The sequence below is a fragment of the Carassius gibelio genome, chromosome A7 (assembly GCF_023724105.1).
Source record: "Carassius gibelio isolate Cgi1373 ecotype wild population from Czech Republic chromosome A7, carGib1.2-hapl.c, whole genome shotgun sequence".
In the NCBI taxonomy this organism is placed as follows: domain Eukaryota; kingdom Metazoa; phylum Chordata; class Actinopteri; order Cypriniformes; family Cyprinidae; genus Carassius; species Carassius gibelio.
Genome location: NC_068377.1, coordinates 27,870,567 through 27,889,818, shown reverse-complemented (window position 1 = coordinate 27,889,818; position 19,252 = coordinate 27,870,567). Strand labels below are relative to the sequence as shown.

The 19,252-nt window shown below is 39.8% G+C and overlaps 1 protein-coding gene across 15 annotated transcripts in view; it reads left to right on the top strand.

Annotated features, from left to right (window-relative positions):
* Positions 1 to 19,252, top strand: part of LOC128017041 (transcription factor SOX-6-like) — a 152,558-nt gene that overhangs the window by 64,981 nt on the left and 68,325 nt on the right. For 13 of the 15 annotated variants that reach the window (XM_052602111.1, XM_052602110.1, XM_052602106.1 and 10 more), the window contains 3 exons: positions 4,563 to 4,652; positions 15,011 to 15,183; positions 16,857 to 16,925. In XM_052602111.1, coding sequence (XP_052458071.1) covers positions 4,563 to 4,652; positions 15,011 to 15,183; positions 16,857 to 16,925 — 332 coding nt within the window. The remainder of the gene's footprint in view (positions 1 to 4,562; positions 4,653 to 15,010; positions 15,184 to 16,856; positions 16,926 to 19,252) is intronic. The other 2 variants (XM_052602102.1, XM_052602109.1) reach the window with 1 other exon arrangement.

The window sequence follows — 19,252 nt, the reverse complement described above, 5'->3', positions numbered from 1 at the left end:
CATTGATTTGGTAATTGCCATTTTTCCCAGAGGAGCGGGCCGCTCATGTGCTGGAACGAAGTGGGGAGGTTTGTCTACTTTCTCTGAGACTCTGAACACAAAAGTGAAGTTTTTTTTTAGGTGTATTAAGACTAAAAAGCATAATTTACTGTAGCTACACCGCAATTAAAAGTCAGATTAAGGATGCAGTATTCGGTGGACAATTGACAATAGAGAGCACAGGGACAATAGGGCAGTTGACTGAGGACAGCTGTAATGATGTGAAGTGTGTTGTGAAGTGGAGTGTTTCAGGAGAGAGTCTCTCTCTCTCTCTCTCTCTCTCTCTCATTTCTCAAGTGTAAGGATTGATTGGGGGAAGAGCAGCTTCCTGTGGTGGGGATTACAGAGGCAGTGTGAGACCTGGGGGTGCTGGCAGATGTTCTGGCTGTCTGCCACAGGGCAGGACTCGTCGGGATGGGGGTACACCCTCTCTGCTCAGCACAACTGTAACTTTAGGGGCATGACCCAGCTCCGTCTCAAATACACAGCCATGGAGGTCATTAATGACAGTGGCTGAAGTAGGTTTCTACATAACTACATTACATTCATTTCGCTTGAATGTTTGAGGCAGCTGGACTAGAGAAATTAAAGTGAATCTTAACCCACTTTCTATACTTTAAAGTTAACATGATTTGCATTGCCCATCTATGGACAAAACATTTCAGCGTTTATTTATTTGTATAATTGTATAACATTACTAAGTAAAATGTTGGTGTGAGCAGCATGTATTAATGTTTTTTATTTTTTTATTATTATTTATTATATGTATTTTATTTTAATAAACAAATTGAGATTTATGAGCACTGCTTCTCTTCCTTTTCATCTGTTTAAGACCATCGGCGTAATCTTGTCAGTGGATCCTTGCTGTAGGTGTTTTAATTGAGCTGCTTTGTGGAGAAGAGCAAGATATCTAAGGCAGCAAACCGATTTGTCAAGATCAGTTTGTAGATGAGTGCTTAAATACTCAGGGGCCAGGTGCACTGTAGATCAACCATTAGTATGTCAAGGAGACACTGGAAGGTAGTTATATCACTTCATATGCCTGTTCCTGCACTGAGATCAGTAAGTCTCTCCGACTTTAAACTGTAGGGGCTTTGGCTTTATCAGGACAGAAAACATGTGACATGTTATTTTTTTTCTGCCCGAATGTGCTTCCCTCTAATCCTGGTGTTTTGACAGCGATGGTCTCCCGAGTGTGCAGATGGGTGACACTAAGTCAACTCCCAGTTTGAGACACAAGTCTTTCTGTTTCTCTCTCTTCATTGTCTTTTCTTCTCGTCTTAGAATTAGTTCCCACAAGGTTTTAGATCAGTGGGTCGTCATCCCAAAAGTCCCCTCCTCAGTGCACGTGCTATTCCATATCAGTGGGACAGGCAAGGGGTCCGATGTGGCAGGGGCTAAGCTCTCTGTTGAGATGGAGGAACCTTGGGAAAATGCGAAAAGGATACAGATAGGGGCTATTGTTTTCATTCCAATCTGTGCTGAATTGGTTTCCCTCGAGCCACACCATGCTTTATCCGAGAGGAGGAGAAGAGGGCATGAGGAGATTTTTGGGGCCCTTGTGGGATAATGACAATAAAAGTCAGTGCTTGCTTTATTTATATGCTCATTCTAGGCCTCTGACAGGCCTTTCCAGACAAGTACAAATCTTTTCCATGCTTCCTCCTCAGTTTTCAGAGTCTATAAATGTCAGACTGTCTCTGAACTCTTAGTATTTTGAAATCCGAATACAAATTTGGGAAGGAAATGTACCTTGTTCAGTGGGTTGTGCTGTGAACTAGCAGCAGCGCTGAGAGATGAATGAATGTGGCTGAAGCTTTGTTTGATTTTTTAAAATGAATGGTCCACTTTTGTTTCTTTACATTGGTAATATGTTAGTATGACGCTTAAGTATTATCCAGATGTTAAGCAGTGTTTCCATTGGCATTAGTGCTCTCTCTGGAGAAGATGGAATGCAACTTGGGAAATCGTGCAAAAATATCCCTTTATTATTAATCTAAATTCCTTTCAAGTTTTCTAGCTTTATAAGGGTACTTTGAAAAAACCCAGACGTCTGTCTCATTAACCACTTGTTTTCCTAAAGTATCCTCACATGAAAATGCAGGAAGAGCCATATAAACTCAAACTGTAGTGGACAGGTTGTTTTCTGTGTCCGTTATCCACGAATGCTGGACATTCCTCACCTCTCTCAGGTAAGAATGTGTGGAGAACAGCTTCGGCACATTCCAGCTGAACTGTGTGTGTGTGTGTGTGTGTGTAGGAGTGAGGGAGCGGCCACTCTCAAGGGAGGCAGAGTGGAGCAGAATGGGAGCTGGCACCGCATTATCTCCAACAGTTGGTGCATTCCTTAATGATCAAGTGCTGGAGAAGCATCTGTGCACTGCTCTCTCTGTGTGTTTGTGTGTGTGTGTGTGTGTGTAAGACACACAGAAGGAATATAGGAAAAGTCTTCCCTAAAACCTTTTTAACCCCCCAGGACAGGTCCACCGTGGCCCTGTGCCATAAAAGGAAGTTTCTTTTTCCAGCTCTTTTTTCAGCCTGAAGGAAATCATTTACTGCTATTTGTTATACATATATATGCTGGGATGTGTGTTGTGTGTATGTGGTTATCATCTGAGGAGAGGAGAGACCGCAATCACACACACATAAAACACAGGGTCAAAACATCTCACAAGGTCAAGGAAACAAACTGTGAGTCCTGGATTGGGAAAGTCAGTGAACTAGAAATAATGTTAGAACAACCCAAATGGAGGTGTCCTGTCTTTCCTTCTGAATTGGAGGAAATAGAGAATCAAAGAAAATTTGACCTCTGCTTGATGTGACCTTGTACTGTATTAAAACATTGTCTGTCACCTTAGACCACTGATCCTCAAATCTGGCTCACGAAATCCACTTTCCTGCTGAGTTTAGCTCCAACCCTAATCAAACACACCTACCTGTGATTTTCTAATGATCCTGAAGACATTGATTAGCAAACTCAGGTGTGTTTGATTAGGGTTAGAGCTAAACTCTGCAGGAAAGTGGATCCCACAAGCCAGATTTGAGGATCACTGCCTTAAACCCTCTACAAGCTGTATATATACAGAGTTATGGCATGAAACTCTAGATGGCACAGTCCGATAGGTCTAACACAATCTGACCTAATGACATCATTCTCACATGGCAAAGCTGATTGGTTCTCTCCTGTATTGGTAGCCAATGAGCTCAACATTCAAATATATGACTAGTGTTTGCCATAGCAGTTGCAGCTTGTTTCAGAAACCCTTCACCTTCCCCAGCTCCACCTGTATAGATCTGCTACGAGGTGATTCATGTATGCTATATGGTGGTTATTTCATATATGTTATATTTGCAGCAGCAATATTTCTTACATTCTCACAGCAGCATGTTGTGGATGTATTGGCAGTAGCAAGTCTCTCAAGCTGTTCCTGTGCGTAGATGTTCAAGTTTATTATTATTATTATTTTTTTTTTTGGTTGTTGACATTTTATGTTTGGTAATTAAAACATTTTCTTCCCAATTTAAACTTTATACATTACCTTTTAAAGGTTAGGGTCAGTACAATTTATTTACTGTATTTGTTTTTTAAGAAATTACATTTATTTAACAGAATGTTAATTGTTCAAAGTCTGGCAGTAAATACTTTTTGACATTGCTACACATAAATGTGTGTACGTCTTTGTGTTTCTCACTGTATGTGCATGATTGAGAAATTAAGAAACCCCATAACTGCCCTTTTAATATAAAACAAACAACTAGTATCTTTTATAAAGAAGATCTTTTCACACGTGTAGGTGGAAACCGACTCACCTTGACATGTTCACTGAATGTAGTTGACCTAACTTGGAAATACTGCATTAGATCGTTTCATTCAGTTACAAACCTCACTGTGTTTATTCTTTTCGAAACTGAAACATTTTTATGACCTTTAGACATCACCTCTTATGCTCGTAATGAACTAAGCTGACACACTTTTCTACTGTAATGCACTCAGCTACTGATCTCAATAGAATTTCACTTTATTACCATGGTCCAGCTGTTAGAACACACATTTTACAGTTTACTGTGGCTGTTGAAAGACAGATGTGTTACATTCATTTTCCTGAAAAGCAGGCGGAATTTCTTTCTTTCTGTTTGCTCGACACGTCTTTTAAATGGGAACGATTTTTTCCTTTTTTCTTTGTCTTTGAGGCCTCTTTTCTCTATGAGCACAAATTGTTTTGTTGCTCAAGGTTTGTGGGTCATACTCAAAGCTATGGATTTCAGAGATACAGAGGATTTAAATGCACACTGTTGTATAAAGTCCTCTTTACTGCAGTCGTCTTTATTATGGGGTTTCACTCAAATTATGTTTAAGGTAATTCTCTTTTCATAGCTAATGTGCGTTTTAGATGGCATTTTTTAAATAAAGTAGTGCTTTATAAATTGAATCGGTATTTATACCGTACGTCCATAAATCTACTATGCCACTAGTCTGGATTTTATGCATTCAGTTTAATTCTAAGATGTCACCTGTGTTTCAGAATCCTCTTGCATGGACAAACTCCTTTCTAAAGACTGGAAAGAGAAGATGGAGCGACTTAACACAGACGAGCTGTTGGGAGAAATTAAAGGTAAGAGGCCTGACTCTCTTAAAAATATGTTTCCATCAAATTAAGACAGGGAATAATCCTCTTATGTGGTCCATGTGCCAGAACATGGCCCAAAAGTCACTATTTTCCTTCAGAATGACTGTTACATGAGTGTGATGCACATTATGCCATTATTTGTTATGTAGATCCTGGAATGGAAATTAGACATGCAATCCTATGTATTCAAGTGAAATACATTTCTATAATGTTTGAAAACACTTTCAGAGGAAAGGTAGGCTTACTATGAACAGAGAAAAGGGGAGAAGAATGCATACTGTATTGGAAGACAGTTCGGCCCACATGGGATGCACTTTCTTTTTTCTTTTTTGCATGAGCAGGTCTTAGCACTGGATGTTACAGAGACATGTTTATGTAGCAGGAGACAGCACTGCACCGGCTCTCTGATAACGCACTAGTTCTGCCTGGCTCCAGCCACGCTCTCCTCCCTCTTCCCTTTCTCTAGCACACTAGTGTTTGTTGTCCATTCCTGCTGACACCAATCCACCCCATCAGAGCTTTACGTTGACTCTTGTTTTACAACCACGTGTTTTGATAACTGGATGAGATACAGGTGTCATAGCAGTCAGAATATTCAATGTTATAGCATTAGTATGTCAGGGCACTTTTAATGGAAGAAGACGTTTAGGAGGCAGTTAAAAGTGGCGTTTGGATTGCAAGGGTAATAACACTGGAGAGAAGTGTTATTGTTTTTTTGTTTTTTTTCCTTGCTTAATGGTTCCCCTTTCCGTCCCTGCGCTATTTAGAATTATAAATAACATTTGTCCTTGGTTTTAATTATTGGATTAGACTTACTCTCTGCGGCGTGTTGGGTGGAGGAGGGGTCGAGTTGAAGGGGAGGGGGGAGGGGGAGAGAACAGGGGGAAAAGAAACAGTCGTACATTCTAATAAGTGCATTCATCTGCAATAACCTTAATGAACCCCCAAATGTAAATCACATCTCAGTAAACCAGATTCATTGTACCTGTCCCCGTTATGTGGCACCGTAGATCAAAGTGCAGTGGGAAAAAAATGGCGAGGAAAGATTTAGCCTTTTGAAAGGAGATCTTTTTAAATTACTGGGTATTTTTCTGTTGGATAAATGGCCTTGGGTGAGGTCATGGTTAAAAGGTAGAAACAGGTAGAAGGGGTTGATAAAACCCCACCAGTGGCCTCCGTCGCGATTTCCAGCGAAGCTGTGGGTGACTGTAGAGAAACAGACCGACTTACTTTTCATATCATACCGACAGCCTAAGGTTTCTAATTAGCCTGCCATTTCATATGACTGTAGACATTTCAAAGGCCTGCTTTGTGCTCCCCCTCACAAAATGTCTCTCTCTGTGTTTGAAGTTGGCCTGATGTAAATACGGGCAATTAAAAAGGAAGCTCAGGGTTGGAGACACACAAGGTCTGCTTAATTAATACACAAACAAAGGAACCAAGCTGGAAAAGAGAAAGCACACACAACTTATGATTAAGATCTAAAGTGTTATGATAAATCAGAAGAGCACATTAATAGTCAGGTTAAAAAATCAATACAAAGGCCACACGTTCCTCTAGCTCGAAATTAATGGGGGAGAGCGCTGGATAAAAGATGGCACTGGGATGAAAAGGAAGCTATTACCTGTTTTGCCTTGCTGTTTTTCCTCTCACATTTGAACCGATGGCATTGTGCATTCTACCCACAGTTCTTTGTGCCATTGTCGCCGCACTACAAAAACCTGCCTTTGATCTTTGTTCGATAAATAAATCGACTACGAATGGCTGCCCGCGCTGAACTGTATGTCTGAATAAAATGAAGTTTCTCGCTGCTTTTGAAATCTCTGCAGGTGTTCTTTAAAGCCTTTACACATTTCTCACCTTGTAAACCTGTCGAGACACTACGCTGTGGTAAAAAGCAGAGTTTAGATCTGGAAAAAGTAACCCTTGCTCTAGGGAATGACGAACAATAGCGGAGAGAGATAGAGAGAGTGGGGAAAAAAGCTGAAACTCAGAGAACACTTAGACCTGTTTTCTAAAACGCCGCGACACGTCCAGACCTGCCCAACTCTGTTGCACAAAACAAGTAAACAATATCATCACACCAGATCAGTTTTTGGGTCTGGATCTGTTTGTGTGTGACAAGTTCAGTTATAGTTGTTGTTGACGTTTCTGACGTTTCAGGTGGTTTTAAAGCCCTGTTTATCTTTTAAAATGACATTGTATCAGGCTATTTACTGCATGAATGTGAGAGGCAGGCCAGATCGTTTTTAAGCGCTCTTAAGTGTTGAAGAATCCCATGTTGACATCGGCAGCGGTAGTGGGTACAGGGTGTAAAGGGGAGTCAGCTATGGATCACTTTCCACCCACCGCCACTGGAGTGGTGTGTTTGCTTTTATACCTGAGCTCAGCTGTCAATCAGGAGGAACGGCGAAGAGAGAGATGAGATCTCCGAAACAAAACCACAAAGCAGGAGAAGCAGGATGTCTGGAGGACGTCCAAACCACAGCAGTGCCTGCTCGATTGTCAGAGAGAGAGAGAGAGAGGGAGAAATATATCAACAAATACAGCATTATCAGATATATGCCAGAGAGCGTTAATCACCCAATTTAATGCAAAAAGGTGCAGCTGGTGCAATTGAGATGTCCATTTTTGAATGTGTATTAGAAGCTTTGATTCACTTCAGCTACATTTAATTTGTTCATCCAATTTAAGACATCGGCACCCCTGCACCCTTGTTTCATTATTTGTTGTACCATATGCTGGAAACCTCCAAAAATATTTCGAATGAATATCCTGGTGGGGATTTTAAGTTGGCTTTGTCATTTTAATGAATTTCGTTAGTGAATCAGAGGTCTATACTTCTGCCGCCGAGATGTTTTGTTTTCATTGCCTTGAACGTTCAGGTCTCCCTGACTGTTTGAAAAAACGTGACAAAATGACAGGAAATCAAACTGTACTCGCAAGATCGAAGTATTGGAAACCCAGAAAAGGACAGAAATCTCAGCATTGTGCGAGCGCATGAAGAAGGTGACTAGAAAGGGGTCCCTCACTCTTTGCCTGATCAATTTCTGAGTGGTTGTGGAGAGAAAGTCCTGTGGCTGGTAGATAAGTAAAAGCTTTTTGTGATTTCGATGCGACTCATACCTGGCTTAGGCGCTCTTGGACAGAGAGTGGAGTGTTTAGTTGTACAGAGCGCCGATTGTTCCAGCAGCTGGATTTATAAACATGATTATTCAATTTAACGTTAGCTTTATTCTTAATGGCTCCATTAAAGGCAGACAACCCATGCTAGTGTCGATACAGTTTGTGATTTTTTTTTTTTTTTTTTGTCATTGTGAGACACTTTTTTATGCATTGCTGTTCCATAAAAAATTTTTTTTTTAAAGCATTATACATTAAGGTAAAAATGTATAATTATTTTGAATAAAAAGCATCAAAACTAGGGCTTTTAAAATTTTTATGCTGTTTACACATTTATTCAATTTACAGTTTCATTTGGTTCTGTGGGATTTCTAAAAAAGAATCATAGTTCCTCATAGATACAGTAGGAATTATTTTTATATGAATTACAGTTATGTATTTTTAAATTTCTAGTAGTATATAAATTCACCTTAATCGTCTTAATTATTATATAAATACATCTTATCAATCATGTTATTTTTGTACATTATAATAATAATTCAAAATATTAATAAAACATATTTTAACAATTAAATTATAATATAAACAATTATGCTCAGTATGTTTATTGCACTTTCACAAATGTGTTAAATAATTCTAGAACAGTTACAATTATTTATTTATTTTATTTTTTTGTTTTATTTGATTTGAAACAGTGGGTGGAGAAAAGGACAGAGCATTTTATTAAATATTTATTAAACATACAAAATAAAAGAAAACTAAGAGAGGTTGCAAAAAACACAGAACAAATATGTGTTTAATTGTAATTTAATTATTTTGTTCCATTTATAATTTTTTTTTCACAAATATGTCAACAAAATAATTGAGGCAAAACAAAACACATTTCTGCCAGCTTCCCGATATATGATCTATGCCAGATCCATGACTCCTTTTAGGCATTGTTCCTGACTGAGAGAGAGGAAACCTTCTCCTCCACCCATCACAGCATCTGAAATATTCCTCCATCTCCCCCATCCTCTAGCAGCACGCTCTGCATTTTTCTCTCAATAGTCAAACTGTTTGCCCTTATGTACTCAAGTGAAATATGAGCCACTGTAAATTATTATTCTTTGGGCCACATTTGCAAGATGAATGCGGGGAAAGCTGTGCTCCGTTTCTCTCCTAATGAATTGAGGAATTTAGCTTGTGGTGTTTGGCTGTAGAAAGGCACACCTTGTTTGCTGCCTCTCCTCACATGGTGTTATTGAAAGTGCTTGTGAACAGGAGCGTGTTGAGGGGAAGACAGCCTTCGAAGCAGCCCGGCACACACACACACACACTGTTCAAACCTGAGGAAAATCACTTCACTGAACCACAGGGCATGCATTTAAGCTTTCCTGCTAGGCAAATATTTTCATCTATTAAGAAGATTCACAATGTCCTGTACTGTTGCAAGCTCTAGTTCTAGGCTACATAGGTGGTGAAACCCAATAATGCGATTATTCACAAATTAGAAACATCTTTGTGTGATGTCTGCCACTAGCAAACACTGGTTTAATTCAGGAGAGCTGCTGTTTAGCAGAGAGTGGGTCACAGAGCTAATGTTCTGCTCACGGCCGTGTAATGCTGTTTAAGAGCTTGCAGGGCCATGCCCACGACGCTTTAGCGCATGTCCCGCTGGATTTTCAACTACAGTACAGTCTCCGGACGCTGTCTCCTCTCCTCTCCTCCCCAAGCCCCAGGGTCCTAAGGGGATGTTCATTGCTAGTAATGAAGTTTTTTTGCACAGGCACACACTCATGAGAACAGGTTAAGCCTTTGAGTGATTGTTGAGTCTAATCAGGGCTTTTATTCTCTCTAATGAGAATAATAATAAAACAGGAAGAGGTCAAGGCATCTAAGTGAGTGATGAATGGGCGATTTTAAAAGTGTGTGTTCAAGGTCGACTTCATTCTCAGCGGTGACCTCGGTGCCGATCAACTATAGAAGGAACACTGAAATGCACACCAGGAGCTCGCTGTCCTGCATCTGTCTGTCTGTGTGTGTGTGTGTGTGTTTCTCTTATGTGGTCAGGTTGAACTGTTATCTTGGCAGGACTCTTTAATGAAGAGGATTGTGTGATACTGAGGATGTTGGGAGAAGAGCAGGGCTCTTGCATTATTTTAATTACACTTGTGAGCATCGCTGCTGTCGTCATTAGATTATTAGTCGGCATTAAAGTGCCCCATGAACGTCAAGAACATGAAGTGTGTCTCTGTTTAAGAGCCTCTCTGTTGACTTTTGGTGTCAATCAAGTGTTTTTGAGATGGGAGGGGGAAAAATCCTTGTTGAGAGTGTGTACTGAGATGTAATGGAGTGTGTTTTCATTTACTTTGCATACTTCGAGTACATTCCGTGTTCTGCCATCTCTCTCTTTCTCTCTCTCTCTCGCTCTCTCTCTCTCACACACACACACACACACACACACACACACACACACACACACACACACACTTAGTTGTCAGAATAGATTTAAATACTGTGTTTTATTTGCCAAAAATATAAGGGGTGTGAATTTTTATTAAGTCTCCACTATAATTGTTTAAAAAAAAAATTCTTAAAAAAATTAAATAAAACAATTACTGAGTATGTTGTACAAGAAAATACTATATCGGGCTTTCTACTTCAAAATTTCACATTTCAGTCAATGTTTTACTTGCATTTCTTTGTTTTTATTTGTGAAATGTAAAATAGTTTCAAAGCCTTTTTTTCCTGTGTATACTTGCTAACATGCAAAGCTAATTATATTTGAATGTTCATGGTGCTGTTTCCAGTTTGGCACTAGAGATTATTAAGGACAAGACGTCCGCCCTCTCTTTATAGCCTGGACAAGAGCTGTAAATTAGCATTATGGTAATTTTTAATGCAGTATTGAAAGGTTTTTTTGAGTTGATGATTTGAGCTGCCATATGCTTACATGTGCTAGCAGGTCCTGGTGCATGCTAGTTAATGAAGTTTTATTGGCAGGATCAGCAGGGTTTCGATCATTGTGTGGGGCAGCAAGCCAGGTAACAGCTGCTGGTCATACGGCCTCAGTTCAGGGGAAAGGGAAACGAATTTATTAATGCCATATTAGTCAAAATTATGCTTTTTAATTTTTTATTATTATTATTATATGAATAAAAATTATAAATTATTATTAGTATTAAATTATGTATACATTTTATATGTCATATTGATATATTATTTTTCCTTTTTTTTTTTTTTTTTTTTTTTTACAAATTACATGTAATTATTTATTCGTAATATAAAGTTTTTATCTTTTTATGAATTTTCTTTTATGAAAAAACTTTGAGGTCATTGCCAAAAAGTTTTTTCATTCCTTTTTATTCAGCATTAACTCTCTTATTTGGTATTGACAACAAACAAATTATTCACATAAAATAACCGTCAGAGTGACTGTTGTTGGCTTTTGTGTTTTTTTTTGGGACGGATGAGGGAATATACCTTTCCACAGCCCCGAGCTGACAGCCATGTCAGGCACGCCAGCTATGCGCAGTTCTCGTCCGGACCCGGTTGGGCACAATCGCTGCTTTTAAAGCCCTCTTAATTTACTTAGGATTGTCTCGCAGCATTTTGAAGCATCCACAAAAGCCAACTGATGGAGAGACAAAGAAATTCCAGTATTCGGACATTAGGGAGGGAAAAAAGTAATTTAGATTTAGCCATAATGGTTCAGCTGTCCTAACCAAAAGAAGAGAAAAGAATAGAGTCTTTCCCTCTTTCGCCCCCTTTCATTTTTCTTCCTAGTGTGTGCCTGGATCTTTTATCTCTCTTATTCACTTGGGACTCTTCAAAGTAACAAGCTGCCCTCTCTTCCCTTGGTGATGGACTTGGAACTCAAATTAGAGCCTGCTTGATTAGAGGGGAAAGGGGGGCTGGGTTGGCCTGGGGTGGCAGAATGGCTGTTGGACAGAAAAAATCGCACCCTTACAAAGTATCTTTTATCTGCTGGCCCCTCTCTTTGACAGCCCCCTCCCTCACTCATTCATTGCAGTCGCAGTTGTTTCTCTCCGGTATTCGAGTTGGGCATTGTGGGAAATGTCATCCAATATGGTTTGTGACAGTGAAGGGAGAGGAAGGTAAATGTTCTGTTAATGTCGTCTCTCACATATTCCCTCATTATTTCTGTTTCCTCCTCGGCCAAAGGTCCTGAGTGGAATCTTATGTCCTGTAGATGAATTAGACAAACCTAACCTGCTCTCATTATTTAGCATCTCCTGGCAAGACCGTGTCAAGTCAGAATGAGAATGCAATGAGACACCTTTACAAGAGCAGCCAGACTCACTGCTGTTAAGAGAAATGCAATCTGCACCACTGCTCTCTTTGTCAGTGCTCTGCAGACAGATACAGGCCGAGCTTCCCCCTGCCAATAAAACTTTTATCTGCTTTTAAAAGGGATCTATAATTTAACACAAAAGGAATTCAATTTTAAATACAAAAAACAAGACTACTAAAATACACTATTCTCATTTAATTCTCACAATTGACTTTTATTCATTTAAGTAAATAAATAACTGCATGTACAGTATATTTATGTGTTCATTTATTTTATATGGATACATATTTCAGAGATTAAAACTGTGCATTATTTCTATAATATCTTTGCAAATATTTCTCATATTTGATATTTATCTATTATTTTATTTTATTTGAATTTGTTAGTAATTTTTTTATGTATTTATTTGTTATTGTTTATATTTAATATCTATGTATTATTTGTGTATTATTTGATTATACTACGCTATTAGACATGTACAGTATATGTATATATATATGTATATGTGTGTGTGTGTGTGTGTGTGTGTTTATATATATTTATATATATATATGTGTGTGTGTGTATGTGTGTGTGTGTGTGTGTGTGTATATATATGCTTGAAAAAAATTAATATAAAAAAAATATTTTTATACTAATTATATAATTATTATATTATTATATACAAATAAAAGCTAGCTTATATAGTATAATAAAAAAATAAATAAAGCATATAAAGCAATAAATATAACCATCTTTTTTTACACAATGCCTTGCATAATATTATAAAATGTCAGATTGTTTATTGCTCTAGACAAGATATTGTTTGGTATTATAGTGCACTTATTTCTAAAACATTCAACTTTCCATAATGCGCTGAGAAGTTACTGCTATAGTCGGAAAACAATGAGATAGAACTAGAACAGGGAAGAAATCTGAGGAGGGGAATCAGGAGTGAAGGAGAAGCGGGAAGACATTTTGGTAGCAGGGTGGGGAGTTGGGGTGAGCTCTGGACAATCGAGCCGGAGACGAAACAATGGAGCCTCTGTTAATATTCTGTTGGTGTTTGTGCAGACCAGCACTCTCCACACAAGAACCGGTGCTGGGCCCTCCGCGGACTGTGGCCCCTCTGTAAAACTTAGCTACTGTAACGTGTGTGTGCTCTGTTACCACTATCTAAAAAACAATAGTTTTACATACAAATATACATAAAATTATAATCACAATGTTTAACCATATGGGAATGTACTCCTGACTGTTGTATAGCAGAATCCAGCACAGCGGATTTTGTGATTGAAATGTGTGACTGAGTTGGAGGTTTGTCCGGAGAGCTCCTGAGTGGGCAGAATTGAGTCCAGATGTTTGCCCCTCAGTAGGATATGAGTCCTGTCCTCCCCCAGAGGCCCCTGAGATACTCTTTTGTGAGGAGGAGCAAGTTATGCTATTTGACATCCAACAGCCCTTCTGACTTTGTGGAGTGTCTCTCCCTTCGACCATTGAGAGAGGCTCTGCCGCCCCCCTCTCCTTCTGACTCTCTCTCCCTTTCTCTTTTTGAGCTTGCATGGGGGCAGACGTCAGTCCCGACAGCGGCAGCCTCTAAATACTGTCCTTTATGGAACAAGCCAAAGGTTAATAAAATCGGTTCCAAATGTATACATTTTACAGATAAGCCATTCACAACAAGTGTAGTCGGCTGAATAAAAAGTCAATTCAGGCCCATGGAAACCACATCCAGTAGCAGTGAATGGGTGCTATTAAGGTGCCTTTTTTGAGAGGGTGGGTAAATGGAGAATTGCAGGCTCGGCCAGTAAACTGCTCTGAATGGGGGCTGGAGGTTGACAGGCCCTATTAAGACAAACGGCCTTCCTCATCGGAGAGATAAAATAAATCAGGTGTTTAGTCAAATTAAAATTAAAGTTAAACTAGAGCGGGCCCCAGGGAGCACCTTTGGAGAAACTCAAGACAGATGTGGCCAGGGGAGCACAGGAAAACACCCGGGAAGAATTTAACACTGAGCTTGCCGTTAAACAAGCCAGTCGTATTGTTCTCATGGAGCAGCAGGTTACTGTCCGGAGGCAAGACCACTTAGCATTGATTAGCTAAAGGGACAGCGCGGCCTCATGGGAGGACGTGCAGAATGCACACACATTGTCTGGTGTGATTACGCTGTTTGATGCGTGCGAGAGAGATAATTAGAGGATACAGAGGTCATGGTGACCCTGTTTGCAGGAGGCACGTCAGCTCCGAGGTGTTTGTGTCTGCTCCTCCCTTAATGAGAATTGAGAGCAGTCATTACATGGCAGCGTCTCCAGTCGTGCAACTGTCGAACACACACTTGCCCTGTATCGTCTATCGCTAATCTGCCACCTTCACTCATCTTGTGACAGCTCCTCTTATTTAATAGGAACAATTCCATTCCTCACCATCTCTCCTAGAAGCTGCGATCACCAGAAGTGGAAAGAGAGAGCGGGACTTGTGACCTTCGCACTTTTAATGAAGCCTCTCCGTTGTCAAATTTGGATGATACCATTCTCGGTTTTGAAGGAGCTACAGTTTCCCTCGCGGACCGCCTTCTGTGGTCTTCAGGAATTCAGGAATGAGACGTAATGTAGCAGTTTGGATGCTCACCATTTGCTAGCTCTGTCCTGTCCTCTCCGGGGGGAAAAAAAAACTAGCTGATTCCTTGAGCTTTTCAATTGTGAGCATTTTATTTCTCTGGAGTGCAGATCAGTTAACAAGGCTCTGTTTTCCACCACTTGCTTTGTTTGCTTTTCTGTCTCTTGAAAAACTGACCTTTGCCTTCAGAGAGACTATATTTAAGAGGTGATATAACAATCTATTTTCTCATGGCTGGGAGAGTGCACATGGTCATGGAGAGAAGACCTTTTTTTTCTCTCTTTCACCATTTGGTTCCTTGTGTTTGACTACATGTGTTCTGTTTAAGGTACTCCAGAAAGTCTTGCAGAGAAGGAGCAACAGCTCTCCACCATGATCACACAGCTCATCAGCCTTCGAGAGCAACTCCTGGCTACCCATGATGAGCAGAAGAAACTGGCCGCTTCACAGATGGAGAAACAGCGTCAGCAAATGGAGCTGGCACGCCAACAGCAAGAGCAGGTGAGAATGTGCAAACCAGGAATTAGAATGCAATCGGAATTGAGGTAATGCATTTGGATTGTAAACAAATAGAATTAAAAAAAAAAGAAATTTAGACTAATTTTTAACTAGAATTGCAAAATTAGTCAGGACAATATTTGAATTTCAGCGTAAAAAAAAAAAAAAAAACATTTTGAAATTTCACCTTTAGAAATTTAAATTTAGTTTGTGTCTTTCACCATAGTTAATTTTTTTATTTAATTAAAATTTGTGAATCTGTGTGAAAGAACTTTACTTGCATATTTGCAATTCAGTACATTCCTTTTCTTGCTATCAAGAAACATTAAAATCTCTTACTGGCTTCATATTATATATGTCCTATAAATCCAGTTGTTGTGTTTAAAGCAAGACTAATGAAGATACTATCAGCCATGCATCACAAATTCTCATTTTGCAGCCTCATTTATCAGAAGAGGCACTTAAAACAAGATTGCTTTTAAATCGGTAATGAGTTCTTCTATTTAATATTTTTATTTAGTTTATGGCTTGATTGGTTCACTCCTTGATAAATCGGGTTCTGTCATCATGAAAACGGAAGCACAGAGTTACGGTTATTGCATAACTCATAAAATACGGAAGCATGTGAATTGGTAGGGAAATTGATCACTATTAGATCAAACTTTGTACGAAAGGCATGTGTAGATCAAGCAAATGAGGCGTACTGAACGCATCAGCAGCTCATGAGCTCTGTTTATGTCGCACAAGATCCATCTGCATATTCACTATTTTTATAGTGAAACCATAAAATCGCTGTCCATTTATTATGCAGATGAATAGGTGCATATTAATGATGTCCGCATTTACCTGAAATGGATGCACGTGCTCTAATTCATCCTGTTTATGTCGCCCGACTCTCCACATTAATATTCAACTTTAAGAGGATTGTATATTCATTGTATGCTCAGCTCATTTTAATTAACACTTATTTTAACAATTTGGTGTTTTGCAAATGTTCCAAAATGCATCCCTTTCCATTAATGACAAACAAAATGGAGGGAGAGGATTGAAGCGAGTGAGAGAGAACGAGAGGGAGGGAGGAAGGGGGGAGACTGAAGTTAGGATGTCATTTAGCCATCCAGACACGACACAGTAATTAACTGTTGACACTAGTGAAGAAGCCAGCACAAATTAATCCTGACACATTTGCAGACGGGTGATATCTTACAGTGAACACTTTGTAATTATATTTGAAAATGAAAATTAAATGACACTTAAACCTAGGCTGTCAGGCTAACTGAGGAGGAGGAACGGGGGGGAGTCTGCAGGGGCTGGGAGAAATTGAGAGAGAGGAAGATGCGATGCGCTTAACGTCGAGAGCCCACCCTTGGGCAGACCCGACCACTCCTAGGTTGCATAAACATGCCAGTCTTTCACCCCGCGGTGCATCGCCCCAGCCAGGCCTGGAGCTGGGTATGATACACATTAGCAGTCCTCTGATTACAGTCATTAGGTTCAATTGCTGGACGAGAGATGTTACCCACAAGCTTTGATTGCATTTATTATCTGTCTGCATAAATGCATAGAACAATAACTCGAGTTGCTCTCTCGTAGACTATGATAACGTGCATTCTTAAATGTTTTAGGTTGAAGGTTTCCAGCGATGTTCAGCTAAACGAATCATTTTGCGTTCGCAGATTGCCAGACAACAGCAGCAACTCCTGCAGCAACAGCACAAAATCAATCTCCTCCAGCAGCAGATCCAGGTCAGTGCTCGACTTTCACATCTTCGTTCCGTCAAAAACCGCTAGTTTGTTTTTACAACTATCATCAATCACATTACAACTGTCACCAGTCAGGATAATTGGCCAATGGTCATTTTGGAAAGGGGCTATAGATGGGTAGATTAATTATCACTCCCTATTTAATGAAGGAAGGAAAAAAACAGAAATGAGAGAAAGCTTAATGACACCAAGTGGTGCCTGTTTGCATGTTTTGTGGAAAAGTGCCCTAAGGGTTTGAGACATGAAAGCCGGTGATAAATGCTTCTGAAATTACACCGTCCCAGCGCGGTGACGTGGCAGCGGCTTTGGAAAAATAACACAAGCACTAGTGTTAGCCCTGTTTCCTATTGTCCGATACTGGAAAAATGACTTCGCGTTCATTTGCTTAAGTCAATTGCAGCCGATGATCCTGTAAACATACCTTGTTGACACGCAAATTGCACAAAACTTGACTTTTGCAAATATTTGCCGCTTTGCTTTAAGTCAGTTTGCGTGATCTTTTGAAGGTCTCTCTTTATAATTGTGCTCCAAGAATAGGCTCATTGAAAGATTGCTCTTTGCTTAAAAATAATTGAATTGGATTAGTTGCAAAGTACACACTGTGGTCACCCAAATTAGTTTTCTCGCCACAAAGTGGATTGCACTTTTTCCCACTCTCCGTTAAGCAATTATGTGAAATGAAAAAATGGAAAGGAGGGAGAATAAAGAGAATGCTTAAAAGAGCACCATAAATATGTTTGATGTGTGTGAAGAAAGAGGAGGAAAAGATGCAGTGTGAGAAGTGTTTGTAAGTGAGAGAGCCATTGGCTTGTGTGGTATGTGGTGCTCCATCAAGCAAGGTTAGTGGACCACCCAGTCGGAGACGTGGATGTATACAAGCTGGTCAGTGGCTGTGGTCAAGGTCTTTTACACACATCAAACACACATAAAAGCCAAGGGCAATAAGAGCAGCCTGTGCCTGGACATACTTTATTCCTTCTCTTCTTTTTTTCTGCATTCATTGGAAACAGGTACAATGTTCCCCCCTCCTCTTTTCTCTTACAGATTCACACCCAATACACCATTATGTCAGCTGGTTTTCTCTCACATTTTACACACTTCTTTACTTCTCAGTCCTCACTTTTCACTCTCTATTTCATGTCTCACATCTTCCTCTGTGTTTGACTTCCACTTCAAAGCCCCTGAGCTTGAGGCCCTCAGAAAGGAATCTAGGCCAGTTTTCTTCTCACTGCTCTACCTATCAATGTGAGGTTAACCATCAGCCTTTCTTTCTCTCTTTGCTTAGATGTGTCAGGTAAAAACAAACCACTGTCTTATTTACACAGCCCGAAGCATGACAGATTTATAGCTCGGCAGTAAAACCTCTTTCAAGTGCACTTCTTCACATGAGAAAGGCCGATCTGTTAAAGGCGCGCACTGTTGAAGAGCCCGCAGAACTAGCCACTGTGCTGCTACTGTGCATGCTATAAATGCTGTTAATCAAAGACCGTCAGTCCTGAAAAAAGTATTACAGTTTTCAAAGAAATATTAAGCAGGACAGCTCTGATCGACATCAGTATAAATAAGAGATATTTATCTTGCATCAAATCAGCATGTTATGATTTCTGAAGGATCGTGCATTTGAAAAATATCTCAACTGTAGTTGAAGGAGCCCTGATCCCTCTTTTCTTGTCCAAGCTTATAACATCTGCTGCATTTAATGGCTGTTACACTGTAATCACAGATGTTTATACCAGAACACCGCCAAAAACCGAGACACTAAGAAAGTCAGGCTTATGATGTGTACTACCTTATCATGCGTTTTTATCTTCTCTGACTTTGTTTCCATAAAAATCATTACCATTGCCTCCCTATGTGACCCATTTAACTTCCGTCTCAAGAGGCCACAGCTTGTCATAAAGAAGAAGTCGGAAGACAAGAGTAGGATGCAATGGGAAGCGAGAGGAGGTAGCTTGCTAATACAGTTCCCTGGCACTCTGTTTTCATTCGAACTAGCTCAACAGCAAAAAAAATGCCCATTGCTCTTAATATACAACAGCTCTGAGTTAATTAGTACTCCTAACAAGCTCTTCAGCCTTCACGTAGAAGACGTAAAAGTTGAGTGGTAAAACAGCATGCAAGGATTGGGTTTCCCCGCTGAGCCAGTTTTCCCATCAAAGCACTACTGTTTTGGCTCACATGGTAAGCGCAGTTTTTAGACGTTTATTGATGATGTAACTGATCACATCACTGGATTCTGTAAAAGGGACTGAATGGGGTTCAAATAAAACCAATGGGCCTGTAACCCAATACAGCTTTGGCTTGGAAAA